This window comes from Thunnus thynnus, chromosome 19 (genome assembly GCF_963924715.1).
Source record: "Thunnus thynnus chromosome 19, fThuThy2.1, whole genome shotgun sequence".
NCBI classification, from domain to species: Eukaryota; Metazoa; Chordata; class Actinopteri; order Scombriformes; family Scombridae; genus Thunnus; species Thunnus thynnus.
Window position 1 is genome coordinate 705,728 of NC_089535.1, and position 16,307 is coordinate 722,034.

At 42.0% G+C, this 16,307-nt stretch overlaps 1 protein-coding gene across 4 annotated transcripts in view; it reads left to right on the forward strand.

The window, feature by feature from the left end:
- myo5b (myosin VB) overlaps positions 1-16,307 on the forward strand; it is a 59,484-nt gene that overhangs the window by 11,861 nt on the left and 31,316 nt on the right. For all 4 annotated transcript variants that reach the window (XM_067574061.1, XM_067574062.1, XM_067574060.1 and 1 more), the window contains exons 2-9: positions 8,623-8,733; positions 9,865-10,036; positions 11,404-11,548; positions 13,211-13,367; positions 13,469-13,612; positions 13,936-14,017; positions 14,564-14,671; positions 14,820-14,929. In XM_067574061.1, coding sequence (XP_067430162.1) covers positions 8,623-8,733; positions 9,865-10,036; positions 11,404-11,548; positions 13,211-13,367; positions 13,469-13,612; positions 13,936-14,017; positions 14,564-14,671; positions 14,820-14,929 — 1,029 coding nt within the window. The remainder of the gene's footprint in view (positions 1-8,622; positions 8,734-9,864; positions 10,037-11,403; positions 11,549-13,210; positions 13,368-13,468; positions 13,613-13,935; positions 14,018-14,563; positions 14,672-14,819; positions 14,930-16,307) is intronic.

Genomic DNA, 16,307 nt, shown 5'->3' on the forward strand with positions numbered 1-16,307 from the left:
AATGTCAGTGTAAGATGTTAATAGTCAGATATTCAGTTTATGATCAGACCAGAATCAGATCATTTTGCCTTTTTCTGTAAAAACTGACTCAAAACAAACGATTGATTATCAGATGAATTTCCTGTCGATTGATTAACGGTTGATCAATGATCAGATGTACAGCTGATCATCACTGACTCTGAGTTTGTTGGTTTCAGGCGTATTTGACCTTTTTAAGAACAGGTTTTGTTGTTCTGCAGCAGGTTTAACGTTGTTCCTGTCTGTCAGACAAACCTGCACAACAACTTCTGCTCTGCCGTTAGGCTCGTTTCCACCCCTCCCTCCTAATACCCCCCCCCCCCCCCTCCTCCTCCTCCTCCTCCTCCTCCTCCTCCTCTTCCTCCCAGACACCAGCTCCTGCTGCTGCAGGCTTTTTATACTTTGTTCTCTCTGCTTTGTTCTGGGATTAATTGACCGTAAACCAAACTCCTCCCCCTGTCAGAGAGAGTCTGCCTGCTCATGTTGACGCTTTACTTTATATTATATCACGTTATATCACATTATATCACGTTATATCACATTATATCACATTATATCACGTTATATCACGTTATATCACGTTATATCATGTTATATCATGTTATATCACGTTATATCATGTTATATCATGTTATATCACATGACAGCATGTACATGGAGCTGCAGTAAGACAGATACTCTGTATATAAAGAGTTTGGAGGGTGTGTGTGTGTGTGTGTGTGTGTGTGTGTGTGTGTGTGTTGTAACGTAAGCTGCTAACGTTAGCATGTCTGTCTAATAGCTACTGCTGAGTCCAGAGTTAGCCGTCGTTAGCTCTGATAGTTTGTAGTTACAGTCTTTAAGTTTAATGAGTTGATCATTTATTCCAGTAACGTTCAGCGTTTTGTTCTGTTTTTCTTCTCATATTTTTTCAGTTTTAAAATCACCTTCTTTTTAGTTTTGGGCTTGAAATCACCACAGAATCAGTTCACTTTGATTCAAAGCTTCATTCAGTTCCATTAAATTAATACAAATATTGATTAAAGCTCCTCTTTTATTCTGTTTTCAGTTTATTATTCAGTTTATTCTGGGAAACTAAAAGACAGCAGCTGTTGATTCATTATAGTTTTCTGAAGGAGTCCTGACAGTCCTGTAAACTGCTGCAGGTCCAAAACCTCCACGTTACTTTTTAACTGAATACAGGCTTTTTATGCAAATTGATTTATTTTAGACAATAGCTTATGGTCATCTATTAATATCTCATGTTTGCCTCCATCACCTTCCTAGAAACTCTGCTCCCACACACAGTTTCCTCTGTGTCGTCTGTTTGAGATGGTGCGTTTCCTGTGCGTTTTCAGTGCGTTTCCTGTGTGTTTTCAGTGCGTTTTCAGTGCGTTTCCTGTGTGTTTTCAGTGCGTTTTCAGTGCGTTTCCTGTGCGTTTTCAGTGCGTTTCCTGTGCGTTTTCAGTGCGTTTTCAGTGCGTTTCCTGTGCGTTTTCAGTGCGTTTTCAGTGTGTTTTCTGTGTGTTTTCTGTGTGTTTTCTGTGTGTTTTCAGTGTGTTTTCAGTGTGTTTTCTGTGCGTTTTCTGTGTGTTTTCAGTGTGTTTTCTGTGCGTTTTCTGTGTGTTTTCAGTGTGTTTTCTGTGCGTTTTCTGTGCGTTTTCTGTGCGTTTTCAGTGTGTTTTCAGTGCGTTTTCTGTGCGTTTTCAGTGTGTTTTCAGTGTGTTTTCAGTGCGTTTTCATTGTGTTTTCAGTGCGTTTTCTGTGCGTTTTCATTGTGTTTTGAGTGTGTTTTGAGTGTGTTTTCTGTGTGTTTTCTGTGTGTTTTCAGTGTGTTTTCAGTGTGTTTTCAGTGCGTTTTCAGTGTGTTTTGAGTGTGTTTTCTGTGTGTTTTCTGTGTGTTTTCAGTGTGTTTTCTGTGTGTTTTCAGTGCGTTTTCTGTGTGTTTTCAGTGTGTTTTCAGTGTGTTTTGAGTGCTTTGTGTATTGACAGTGTTTCCTCTCAGGCGTCTCTGTCCTCATTACTGTGTGTGTTTCCTGCTGAGATGCTCTACATGCAGACGACATGCTGCTCAGTCATTGGACGGTTTCTGACCGTGTCCCAGATAAACACACAACAGACATGATGGAGGTCATATTATAACAGAGGGCCTCTCTAATTGGCTGCACTGGAACATGAACACACAGAAATGTGAAATATTTGTATATTTACAGACGTCATCAGATATCTGTTTCCAGGCCGAGTGTGAGAGGCAACAGCTTCATTTAGCTTTAAATCATTTTATTAGTGAGTCGAGTGTCTGAACTGTGTCTTCATCTCAATCAGAGCTGCAACCAACACTTATTCATCATCCGTTCATCTGCTGCTGATCCTCTCAATGATTGGAGTTCATTATTGATTTAGAAAATGTCAGAAAATAGTGAAAAGTTCAGACATTGTTTCTCAGATCTCAAAGTCAGAAACACAAAGACATTCACAAACATCTGTATTGTTTCCTTATTGTTTATGACACATATCTCTTCCTCTAACTACTCTGCTTCTACTTGAAAAGGATTCGTTAATTAAGTCACCGCAATCTAAAAAACTAACTTTTTACAACAAGTCGTAACGAGAAATTTAAAATCTCTGTAATTGATCACAGATCAGAGGTGAAAAATTCAATTTGGTGCAAAAGATCAAAGAAGAAGTGAACAGAAAAATGGTTAAAGGTTGAATATATTTATCTTAACATCAGAACAATATAAATAGTAATAAAGCAGCTGCTCATGTAGAAGCAGGTGGATCCAGTAGGCGTCTGGCTGCTGATGAAGAGGAACGTCTTCATTCTGCTCTCTGATTGCACAGGAAACATTTGATGCTTGTTTGTGACCTCAGAGAGGAGGCAGGTATGCAAACCGAGCCTCAAAACATTCAAATGGTCGGTTTGTAGAGTCGAGACAGACGAGAACACGTTGATGCTCATCGTGGAGATAACACTTTAAGGGGAAATTGCTGATCACTCAATAAACACACAGAGAGAGCATTGTCAGGTTATGAAATAGTGTAATCAAATAATACAATCAGAAGTATAATGCATCATAGTTCTGGAGATAAAGATACCACCTAGCTATCTTTTCTTTGTCTGAAAGGTTAACCAGTCCCTTAAATACTACTCGTACAGAATTTAAGACATCTGTTTACTAACCTTACAGGTCAGCAACCCTCAGATAGAAACATAAGTCAAAAGTTCAGCTAACCTAGGAACAGACTTTCTTCACGACCATATATGACAGTACATAAGCACCAAGTAGCATCAAAAAATAACATTACTACTATATTAAATTAAGGACAAACCACACTATCCTCTAAAGCTGATCAGTTTTACACATAAACATCTACATAACTACAGTTTATCTTATCACTGGCTCAGGTAAGGGTATAACAGAATAAACTTAACTGTTAGACACACAACTGCCTCATCTTACACAGCAAAGAACTAAGTTTAGAATAGACACAGCACACACAAACTAACACTAAACTGAACTTAAACACTGTCTGAAACATGTATGATATATTGAAGGAATACATCTAATGATAACCTGTTATTCAGTTTTCTTTTACAACACCCTTCACTTTTCCAGCAGTTGGAGAAACCACAGACTGTATTAACTGACACACTGGAGTCTGTACTGCACATTTACTGCCAGACTGACATCTTCCTGCAAACCTTCTGCTCCGCTTGCATTCACCGTCGGTTTCTCAGCTGCTCGCTCTCTCACTCGCTATGCAAACATATTACGCACTACCGTATCCCTTAACGGAGCTACGCTGCCGTTGGTTTCCCAGGTAACGACCCAGAGGTTGACTCAGGTATCAGAGCAGCGCTGCACAGAGGCCCCCAGACGCTGTTGATTTCCTAATTAATGGATATCTAGCTTTATTTTTGGCCTTGTGGGGTTCTTGTTGTTATAATTACTGGAGAAACACTGATTCAGTAAACGTTGAGTAAACGTTGAGTCCAGTTAGACCCAGCAGGCTCCATCAGGTTGGGTGAGTTCAAAGTTGTGAAAACAGGTAATTTGTTAGTCCGTCCCTCCCGCCGCAGGAAATAATGGATTAATCCTGGAAAGCTGTTGATGAAAGTAACACGGAGATTATTCGACCAATGAGAATTTGGTCGGACGAGAGCATATCGACCGACTAATCGACCAGCAGACTACAGCTCTACTTCTTGGATGGCGTCTGTTGAGGTTGACTTCCTGTCTGAGGAGTTTCCACAGATAATCCTTGCTGTGTCTTCTGTTATCGGTCGTACGGCTCCTCCTCTACCTCCAAACATCTGCTGCAGCTGTTTGGCTTCTGTTCAGCAGCCTGCTGATGATCCTCTACCTTCTCACAGTCTGCTCTCTGCTCGTTCAGTTGATTCCTCACCATGTGAAGCTACATCAGACACAACCCAGAACACAACCCAGAACCAGACACAACCCAGATCACAACCCAGAACACAACCGAGAACCAGACACAACCCAGAACACAACCCAGAACCAGACACAACCCAGAACACAACCCAGAACACAACCGAGAACCAGACACAACCCAGAACACAACCCAGAACCAGACACAACCCAGAACACAACCCAGAACACAACCGAGAACCAGACACAACCCAGAACACAACCCAGAACCAGACACAACCCAGAACACAACCGAGAACCAGACACAACCCAGAACACAACCCAGAACACAACCGAGAACCAGACACAACCCAGAACACAACCCAGAACCAGACACAACCCAGAACACAACCGAGAACCAGACACAACCCAGAACACAACCCAGAACCAGACACAACCCAGAACACAACCCAGAACACAACCGAGAACCAGACACAACCCAGAACACAACCCAGAACCAGACACAACCCAGAACACAACCCAGAACCAGACACAACCCAGAACACAACCCAGAACCAGACACAACCCAGAACACAACCCAGAACACAACCCAGAACCAGACACAACCCAGAACACAACCGAGAACCAGACACAACCCAGAACACAACCCAGAACCAGACACAACCCAGAACACAACCCAGAACACAACCCAGAACCAGACACAACCCAGAACACAACCCAGAACCAGACACAACCCAGAACCAGAGCTGCAACCAACGATCATTTTCATTGTCGATTGTTTTCTCAATGAATCAATCAGTTGTTTGGTCTATAACGTCAGAATCAGTGTTTCCCAAAGACGACTTCAGTTTACTGTCACGGAGGATTAAAGAAACCAGAAAATATTCACATTCAAGAAGCTGAAACTAGAGAAATTTGACATTTTTAAATCAATGATCAGAATAGTTGGCAAAATTTCATAGTTGGCAACTGATCGATTAATAAACTAATCGTTGCAGCTTTAATGTTCAGGTTCTTTTATGATCTTGTTCCTGCAATCAGCAGTTAATTATGACTCATGAACGTTGCACTGAGGTTGTATTTTGGTTTGTAATGTAGTTTATCTAATATGTTTGATTTTAATGATACATGAGATCAAATACTTCACCTTCAGAATAAAACAGTTATTGTAAGATGACATCATTCTGAGTCATTAATACTTTAGTGATATTGTTTGTTTATATACTATATATAAACAACAATAAAACAAACAGAATATTCTATAAACACACTGAGACATTAGTAATAAAGTTGGTTCAGCGTGTTGATCAAATCTGTGTTTTACATTCAGGTGAGCAGCGGGTCACTTCCTGTCTGCAGGTAAATGATTAGTGGCCTCCCCGCTGGTTTAAAACATACTGGGATGTACTGGTTTACCACCATCACGTCCAGTGTTTCCTTCCACCTTCCTGTCTGAGGTGTAACAGCAGCTGAAAACATCAGATGTGTGTAGTGATGATGAGGAGGCTGTGACCTTCATCATATCAACACATGAAACTAACTGCAGCTCGTTAAATAAAACAGGTTTGGTCTTTATCGTGAGCAGCCAGTCGTGTGTGTGTGTGTGTAGTCTGTCATAGGCTACTTTGGACCAGTAAATTGGGGACGGCTTGTACAACTGGGGACGATTGCTGTGTCCCAAATTAGTAAAAAGTAGATAATTGGGTGAGTGGTTAAAGTTAGGTTTAGTTTAAGTCTATGTAATGTCCCCAGAAGTGACCTATGACAACGTGTGTGTGTGTTAGATTTGCATTAAAGCCGGTGATTTCATGTCTCAGGTACCGAACTGACTGTTTGAATGTTTTTATGTCTCACATGTGACTGAATGTTCAGATTAAACAGTTCTGTTAACTTCCTCCTTTACGTCGCTGCGATCGACAGTTTGGAGGAAGTTAAACCTGCTTCTTAAACAACAAAACCACCTCAAACCCTCAATATATCATTCAGTTTACTGTCATAAAGACTAAAGAAACCAGAAAATATTCACATTTAAGAAGCTGGTATGACAGCTCTGAACTCATACATGTCATTCATACCTGAGAGAAACCTGATGAAAGCAACAAATGTTCTTAAATCAGCGGTACGTCGTGCTCGGTGAGAGTGAACGTGTCGGTATCGGAGCTTCTTGCGTGAGTCAGAATATTGATCGCTGTTGGTTTCAGGCTGTTAATCAGAGTCCTGCTGTGCTGGTTTAATGTGGAGTTTATGAATCAGTAGGTCTGAATGACTCAGTTCATCTGCTCTCAGATCAGTTTATTACCAGAACGAATGTAAAACAAAAGGCTGAAGAAGCTCCGCTCGTCTCACAAACCGTCTCACATCTCTACTTCTAGTTTATTAACACTCGAGACTGACGGAGACGTATTTGATCACTAATATTTAAACAGGAGCTTAGAATATAATTTATAATACAACTTATTTGCTGTAGAGTAGAAGTTAAAATATATATAATTTTTTGTCTAAACGAAGCCAAAATATTTAGTTTTCACTTCCACTTCCTGTACCGACGGTCCGGTTTCATTATTGATTAATCTGCTGATCATTTTCTTGATTAATTGATGAATCGTTTGTTGTTTAAAACTAATTGAATTGTTCCTTCAGCATATTTATCTGTAAAACAAGCAGCAACTTTTCTAATTTGAGAAGCTGGAACCGTCAGATGTTTTTTTATGTTTGCTTGATAAATTAATATAATAATTAATGAATTATCAAAATAGTTGCTGATTAACTTTCTTTCAGTTGACTAATTGATTAACAGTTGCAGCTCTAGTTTCTCTAGTGTGTTACTGTCCAGTCGTCTGAGAACGTGTGAAGTTAAAGTAACACTCTGAAAGCTTTCCGTGTCGTTCTCTCTGGCGCCGCCTGTGGTGATAAACGGTAACTGCAGGTGTGTTTTTTGGATGACGCCTCTCAGAGATCCAAACAGTGTCGCCTGTGTGACGTTGGTCAGTCGGCGGACTGGGAAAAAAAAACAGTTCGCTGCTTCACACACAAATGAGTTGAAGAGCGAGTCTGTTTGCGTTGGCTCCGCCCACCTTCTCTGGTGGACCAATCACTGCTGGGTGATGGAAAACGCGTCACTAACTGTGTGTTGCTTGTCATTTTTCCCGGGAATGTTCTCGTTTGTTTGTTCTACAGTCTATTAATGTAAATAAAACATTCTGACACCAGTTTATTTACACTTCGTTTCTGTCTGTGAGACTACAATACCCATGATCCTCGGCTGCCGTTGCTACGGAGAAGAAGCCAGTCAGATGTGTGAATCAGAGCGTAATGAACTCAGAACATTTTGTTGTAAAGTAGACGTGTCGCCATGGTTACTGGATTCACTCAGAGTGATCCAGAAATTAAAAGTGAAGTGATTTTAATCTGCAGATTGTAAAATTAGTTTTTTTTGTTGTTGTTGTTGTCAGCGCATGTGACTGAATTTTAAGCTCTGTGATTGGCTGTTTGTTGCTGAAATGCACCTTGGGAGTCGTAGTTGACTTCTGCTCTGAAGTCTTTATGTCAACAGTCTGTAGCTTCGACTTTTTACTAAGAACCAGATATTTTCTGTCACAGTTGTTCATCTTTTGTTCTGATGATTGAAGAGTTTCATGTTGATCAAACTGTAGAAGAAACATGAGCAGGACGTTTACTGCAGGAACCAGAGAGCCCACTTCACTGTGAGTGTGAACATCTTCACACTCCCAGTTAAAAGGCAGCGTTGGAGCAGGATGGAGGACGCTCTGTTCTGCTGTAATTTCCACATTAATGATAATCAGTGAAGACTAATGATGCCTTTGATCAGGATGGAAACGTCTTTATCTACAGAAGCAGATAAAACTTGTGAGAGAAAGTTGTAATTAGATCTCATTACTGTGAGAGAGAGAAAACTAACAGGGAACCTACAGCAGGAACCAGGAACAGGTTCATTCTTCTGCTTAACAGCTCGACACAGAACAACACAAACACTTTAAATAAAGAAATAAGAAAATGTAACTATCAGGTTCATATTTCTGTACAAGAAGTGACAGCAAACTCACATTTTAGAGCCAAGCATGCAAATATTTGGAGTGAGTGAATTAAAATCATCAGTTTGAGTCCCGTTAATATCAACAGAGAAGTGAAATACTGTGTTTGTGTTTGTTGTGCTGTTTGTTCATCTCTTTATCATTCTGTCTGCTAACGGACCTGATTGTGTTTGTTTCAGTTCACTCGGGTTTGGATCCCCGACCCTGAAGATGTGTGGAAGGCTGCAGAGATCACCAGAGACTACAAGGAGGGAGAGTCGGTCCTGCACCTCAAACTGGAGGATGAAACGGTATTTACTGTCCTGTCTACATATGTGTTACACGCTCGCTATTCACAAATTCACTGACTTCAAAAAGACATTCATGTCAGAACATATTTATCTCGCTGTCAGTTGTTGCAATTTGCATTAAACGTTATTAATGAACTATTACAATTTTGAGGAATTATACATCAAAAACACTGAAAAAACAACTCATGGCAGTTTGTGAGATAAAGATTGAATCTATAGATTTGTGTACATGGACACAGACTTTCCATTTGTTTTGGTGACATTCAGCCGGACTTTCAGACTGATGTGTTTTAGTTTGAAGTATCTTTCATGCAGCATGTCGAGACTCAGAAACATCACTGTTAAACAATAATGTTTTATGATGTGACAACACTGTAGTTAAGGTCTGGTGAGGTTTGGGTTAAAATGATCATTTGAAATGTTGTTTAAAGTTACTACGTCCTTAAAGTTAGGCAACCTTCGTCACCATGGCAACAGTAAACACCACAACAATCATAGTTATGTTTTTTAAAAACTGTTCCGACTCGCGGTTGGAAACGGGAAGTGAACAGCGGATAAACCATCCACCTGACGGTGTGTTGTTGTGTACTGACGGTGTGTTGTCGTGTACTGACGGTGTGTTGTCGTGTGCTGACGGTGTGTTGTTGTGTGCTGACGGTGTGTTGTGTACTGACGGTGTGTTGTTGTGTACTGACGGTGTGTTGTTGTGTACTGACGGTGTGTTGTTGTGTACTGACGGTGTGTTGTGTGCTGACGGTGTGTTGTTGTGTACTGACGGTGTGTTGTTGTGTACTGACGGTGTGTTGTTGTGTACTGACAGTGTGTTGTGTACTGACGGTGTGTTGTTGCGTGCTGACGGTGTGTTGTTGTGTACTGACGGTGTGTTGTTGTGTGCTGACGGTGTGTTGTTGTGTACTGACGGTGTGTTGTTGTGTACTGACGGTGTGTTGTTGTGTGCTGACGGTGTGTTGTTGTGTACTGACGGTGTGTTGTTGTGTGCTGACGGTGTGTTGTTGTGTACTGACGGTGTGTTGTTGTGTACTGACGGTGTGTTGTTGTGTACTGACGGTGTGTTGTTGTGTACTGACGGTGTGTTGTTGTGTACTGACGGTGTGTTGTGTCCTGTCTCAGCCTCTGGAGTACCCTGTGGGTCAGAAGAGTAACCCTCTGCCGTTCCTCCGTAACCCCGACATCCTGGTGGGAGAGAACGACCTCACAGCTCTCAGCTACCTGCATGAACCGGCCGTCCTGCACAACCTCCGAGTTCGCTTCCTGGAGTCCAACAACATCTACACCTACTGCGGTCAGTACTGCAGTCAGTCAGTACTGCAGTCAGTACTACAGTCAGTCAGTCAGTCAGTACTGCAGTTAGTCAGTCAGTACTGCAGTTAGTCAGTCAGTCAGTCAGTACTACAGTCAGTCAGTCAGTCAGTACTGCAGTTAGTCAGTCAGTACTGCAGTTAGTCAGTCAGTCAGTCAGTACTACAGTTAGTCAGTCAGTACTGCAGTTAGTCAGTCAGTCAGTCAGTACTACAGTCAGTCAGTACTGCAGTCAGTACTACAGTCAGTCAGTCAGTCAGTACTGCAGTTAGTCAGTCAGTACTGCAGTTAGTCAGTCAGTTAGTCAGTCAGTCAGTTAGTCAGTCAGTCAGTCAGTCAGTCAGTCAGTCAGTACTACAGTCAGTCAGTCAGTACTGCAGTCAGTCAGTCAGTACTGCAGTCAGTCAGTACTGAAGTCAGTCAGTCAGTACTACAGTCAGTCAGTCAGTACTGCAGTCAGTCAGTACTGCAGTTAGTCAGTCAGTACTGCAGTCAGTCAGTCAGTACTACAGTCAGTCAGTACTGCAGTCAGTCAGTCAGTACTGAAGTCAGTCAGTACTGCAGTCAGTCAGTCAGTCAGTACTGCAGTTAGTCAGTCAGTACTGCAGTTAGTCAGTCAGTTAGTCAGTCAGTCAGTCAGTCAGTCAGTCAGTACTGAAGTCAGTCAGTCAGTACTACAGTCAGTCAGTCAGTACTGCAGTCAGTCAGTACTGCAGTTAGTCAGTCAGTACTGCAGTCAGTCAGTCAGTACTACAGTCAGTCAGTACTGCAGTCAGTCAGTCAGTACTGAAGTCAGTCAGTACTGCAGTCAGTACTGCAGTCAGTCAGTACTGAAGTCAGTCAGTCAGTACTGCAGTCAGTCAGTACTGCAGTCAGTCAGTACTACAGTCAGTCAGTCAGTCAGTACTGCAGTTAGTCAGTCAGTACTGCAGTTAGTCAGTCAGTCAGTCAGTCAGTCAGTACTGAAGTCAGTCAGTCAGTACTACAGTCAGTCAGTCAGTACTGCAGTCAGTCAGTCAGTACTACAGTCAGTCAGTCAGTCAGTACTGCAGTCAGTCAGTCAGTCAGTACTGCAGTCAGTCAGTCAGTACTACAGTCAGTCAGTCAGTCAGTACTGCAGTCAGTCAGTACTGCAGTCAGTCAGTCAGTACTACAGTCAGTCAGTCAGTCAGTACTGCAGTCAGTCAGTACTGCAGTCAGTCAGTGTGTTCTTGTGACTGTTGGTGTATTATGTCTGTGATGTCTGTTGATGTAACGGTGTTGTTGTGACTGTTGGTGTATAATGTCTGTGATGTCTGTTGATGTAACGGTGTTGTTGTGACTGTTGGTGTATTTCTGATCTGTGTTCAGGGATCGTGCTGGTCGCCATCAACCCGTATGAGCAGCTGCAGATTTATGGCGAGGAGGTGATCAACGCCTACACCGGGCAGAACATGGGCGACATGGACCCTCACATATTCGCTGTGGCAGAGGAAGCGTACAAGCAGATGGCCAGGTCAGTCAGTCAGTACTGCGGTCAGTACTGCAGCCATCACTGAGCTCAACAATAGTACAACAGTAACAACATGACTGCAGTCTGTAGTTTACGTGTGACTTCAGACTCACAGCATTAATAAGTGACTGGGTCACTGCACTGAGCTGAATATATACGGTATAAATCCTGCTGGAGAAGGTAAATGTTTCCTGTGATATTTCTGTAACTGGTGGAGGTGGATAATTACAGTGTTCATGTGAAACCTTCTTCATCCTTTATCTGATTTCACTTGTAATTACAGTCTGAACATCACGACTCGCTGCTCCAGCCGCTGGATTAACACCGTATTAATGTTAGATTCATCACATCAGTGCAGAATGAAGCAGCAACATTTAAACAGGTTCCATCACACACATCTATAGTTTCATTATTCATATTAAATATTAAAGGGCATCCTTGCTTCCTGTTGTTAAATCCTTTAGTTTACAGTCCTGGTCGTTATAATATATTTATGGACTTCATAGTTTATTTATGATGGAGTTTTAGAGCCGCTGTTATAATCTCATCATCTGAGATTTAATACTTATACTCTTTTTATGACTTTTTCTCTGTACTATTATATCAAAACACTACGACTTTCTTCTCTAAATATTTTATCTTTTGTCTTATGATATTATGACTTTTATCTAAAAATGTCGCAACTTATTTCACAACATATGATTACTTTTTTGTAAAATTATGATTTTTCTTGAAATATTATTTTTATTATATATTTTTATTTTTGTCTTATTCAAAAATAAAGACAACTTTTCCTCATAATATTATAACTGTATTAAAGATATTGTATTACTTTTTGTTAAAATTATAACTTAATAATATTTTCATGTAATATTATCACTACATTCATGAAATATTACAAGTTTTTAGTAATATTATGACCTTTACTGTAAATATTCAGGTGATGGTTATGATATATTACAACTTTTTATTCACAACATTACTTATTACTCGTAAAATTGTTATTTTATGTCAAAATTTTGCAACTTTTTAAACTTTATATCACTTTATTCATGATGTAATATGACCTTGTCTTGAAATATTATTACTTTATTTATTACAACTTTTCTCTGTAAAATTACAACTTATTAAGACTCAACGCTACATTCTTCTTATATAATTATTTATACTTATTTATACTTATTTATACTTATTATCTTATATAATTATTATCTGGAAAACATTTTCTTACAATTTATTTCTGTAAACAATTTGACTTTATTCTAGAAATCTTTTTATTCTTAAACTCTGTTGTAGCTTTAATGAGTTTATCATATAAACATGTCTAATAAAGTAGTGTGTGTGTGTGTGTGTGTGTCTGTACTGTGTGTGTGTGTGTGTGTGTGTGTGTGTGTGTCTTGTATTGTGATTATTGATCAGCAGCTGATCATGCAGTGTAACGTCCTGTATGATATGTTTTACTAACATTAATATTCTCTTATTATTATTAATAACTTTGTCATTTTAAACCTTCAGTCTGACTTCATAACATCCTTCTACAGATGAAAAGCTGTGCTGCGTTCACAGCAACGTTTATTACGCAGCGATGTTAAATAAATAAATAAATAAATGAAGGTAAATAAAATAAAAAAGGTGAACCTCTTTTCTTCTGTGGTTTCTCTGCAGAGATGAGAGGAATCAGTCCATCATAGTGAGCGGAGAGTCTGGAGCAGGAAAGACGGTCTCTGCCAAGTACGCCATGCGTTTCTTCGCCACGGTGGGCGGCTCAGCTAACGACACTAACGTGGAAGAGAAAGTTCTCGCCTCCAGCCCCATCATGGAGGTCAGTTTGACGTTTTGGGGATTAATATAAGTTGCTTTGATGCAGCTCTAACTCACTAACATGTGAAATGATATTGATTATTTTCTCTCTGTGTCCTCCAGGCGATCGGAAACGCTAAAACCACTCGAAACGACAACAGCAGCCGCTTCGGGAAATACATCCAGATCGTCTTCAGTCGACACTATCACATCATCGGCGCCAACATGCGCACGTACCTGCTGGAGAAGTCTCGGGTTGTTTTTCAGGTCAGCGTGACGTCTAGAGCTGCAACCATCGCTCAATTTAATCAATTAGTCGATCAACGGAAAATTAATTTCCAACTGGATGATAATCAATTAGTTTTAAGTCATTTTTTTAAGAAACAAAATGCAAAAATTCTCTGATTCAGCTTCTTAACTGTGAATATTTCCTGGTTTCTTCAGTCTCTGAATGTCTTCAGGTTGTGGATTGTTGGTTAAGTTGCATCTTAGACGACTGTCTGACATCAGCGTTTCGTCGACTTCACTGACTGGATCTTTGGATGAAAGCGTTTTCTAAATGTGTTTGATTGTTGCCGTTTGTCTGACAGGCTGAAGACGAGAGGAATTACCACATATTCTACCAGCTGTGTGCTTCGTCCACTCTGCCAGAGTTCAACGACCTCAGCCTCAGTGAGTCTCATCGTCCCTTCTCTTCACACATCTGAACCTCAGGATCCAGTCAATGTTTCTGTTCGGGGTCTTTTCTCTGCGTTCGTACGAGTACGATCCAACAAACTCAGTTTCAGCCTGATGAAGGTCAGCTGTTCACGAGCATCATCATCATCAGCATCATCGATAAATATCCGTATAAGTCGACCTGTTCCGACGTGTTTGTGGGCGAGTTTCATTCACAAAAAGAAGAACTTGAGGTTTCTGCTGTCAGGTAGAAGTGACTGAGCTGCAGGTGATGATGTCACACTGCTAGAACGGAGGATGTTCAACTAGTGAACTGTAGAAGATGTCACAACACTTCAATGTGTGACCTGCACATATTAAAATGATTTAATCTGCAGATTCATTCAGATTCCTAAAGAGAATTCCAGATATGGAAAATGTTGGACAAGTCGTGTTTAATAACTCGTACACGCCGCTAAAGAACACATCCGTCTGTACGAGTGTGTCTTACAGGAGCGGCAGTGAATGTGAATCTGATTGGTTCTCCTGTTTGTCCTCCAGCCAGCGCAGAAGATTTCACCTACACGTCTTTAGGGGAGAACATCTTCATCGAGGGAGTGAACGACGCCGAAGACTTTCAGAAGACCAGAGAGGCCTTCACTCTGCTGGGTGAGGAGGGAAAACTCACCGAACTCAGACCAGACGGTTTATAGAGTCGTCTGAGTGGAAACAATCTGAATGATTGATAACTAGAATGTTTTATATGTCAGATTTCTGCAGGTACGACGTGTAAATGTCTGTTATCTGTGACCTGCAGGTATAAAGGACAGCAGTCAGAGCAGCATTTTCAAAGTAATAGCGTCCATCCTCCATCTGGGCAACGTACAGATCTGCTCCGAGAGAGACGGAGAGTCCTGCCGCATCTCGGTACGTCCTGACATCCTCACCATCCTCACTATCACCACCATCCTCACCCTCCTCACCATCCTCACCATCCTCACCATCACCACCATCCTCACCCTCCTCACCATCCTCACCCTCCTCACCATCCTCACCATCCTCACCATCACCACCATCCTCACCCTCCTCACCATCCTCACCATCCTCACCATCCTCACTATCCTCACCATCCTCACCCTCCTCACTATCCTCACTATCCTCACTATCCTCACTATCACCACCATCCTCACCATCCTCACCATCACCACCATCCTCACCATCCTCACTATCACCACCATCCTCACTATCCTCACCATCCTCACCCTCCTCACCATCCTCACTATCATCACCATCCTCACCATCCTCACTATCCTCACCATCCTCACCATCCTCACTATCACCACCATCCTCACTATCCTCACTATCACCACCATCCTCACCATCCTCACCATCACCACCATCCTCACCATCCTCACTATCCTCACCATCCTCACCATCCTCACTATCACCACCATCCTCACCATCCTCACTATCCTCACCATCCTCACCATCCTCACCATCACCACCATCCTCACCATCCTCACTATCACCACCATCCTCACTATCCTCACCATCCTCATCATCCTCACCATCCTCACCATCCTCACTATCCTCACCATCCTCACTATCACCACCATCCTCACCCTCCTCACCATCCTCACCATCCTCACCATCCTCACTATCACCACCATCCTCACCATCCTCACCATCCTCACCCTCCTCACCATCCTCACCATCCTCACTATCACCACCATCCTCACCCTCCTCACCATCCTCACCATCCTCACTATCACCACCATCCTCACCCTCCTCACCATCCTCACTATCCTCACCATCCTCACTATCACCACCATCCTCACCATCCTCACCATCCTCACCCTCCTCACCATCCTCACTATCACCACCCTCCTCACCATCCTCACCATCCTCACTATCCTCACTATCCTCACCATCCTCACCCTCCTCACTATCCTCACTATCCTCACTATCCTCACTATCCTCACCATCCTCACCCTCCTCACCATCCTCACTATCACCACCCTCCTCACCATCCTCACCATCCTCACTATCCTCACTATCCTCACCATCCTCACCCTCCTCACCATCCTCACCATCCTCACTATCCTCACTATCCTCACCATCCTCACCCTCCTCACCATCCTCACTATCCTCACCATCCTCACTATCACCACCATCCTCACCATCCTCACCATCCTCACCATCCTCACCCTCCTCACCATCCTCACTATCACCACCCTCCTCACCATCCTCACCATCCTCACTATCCTCACTATCCTCACCATCCTCACCCTCCTCACCATCCTCA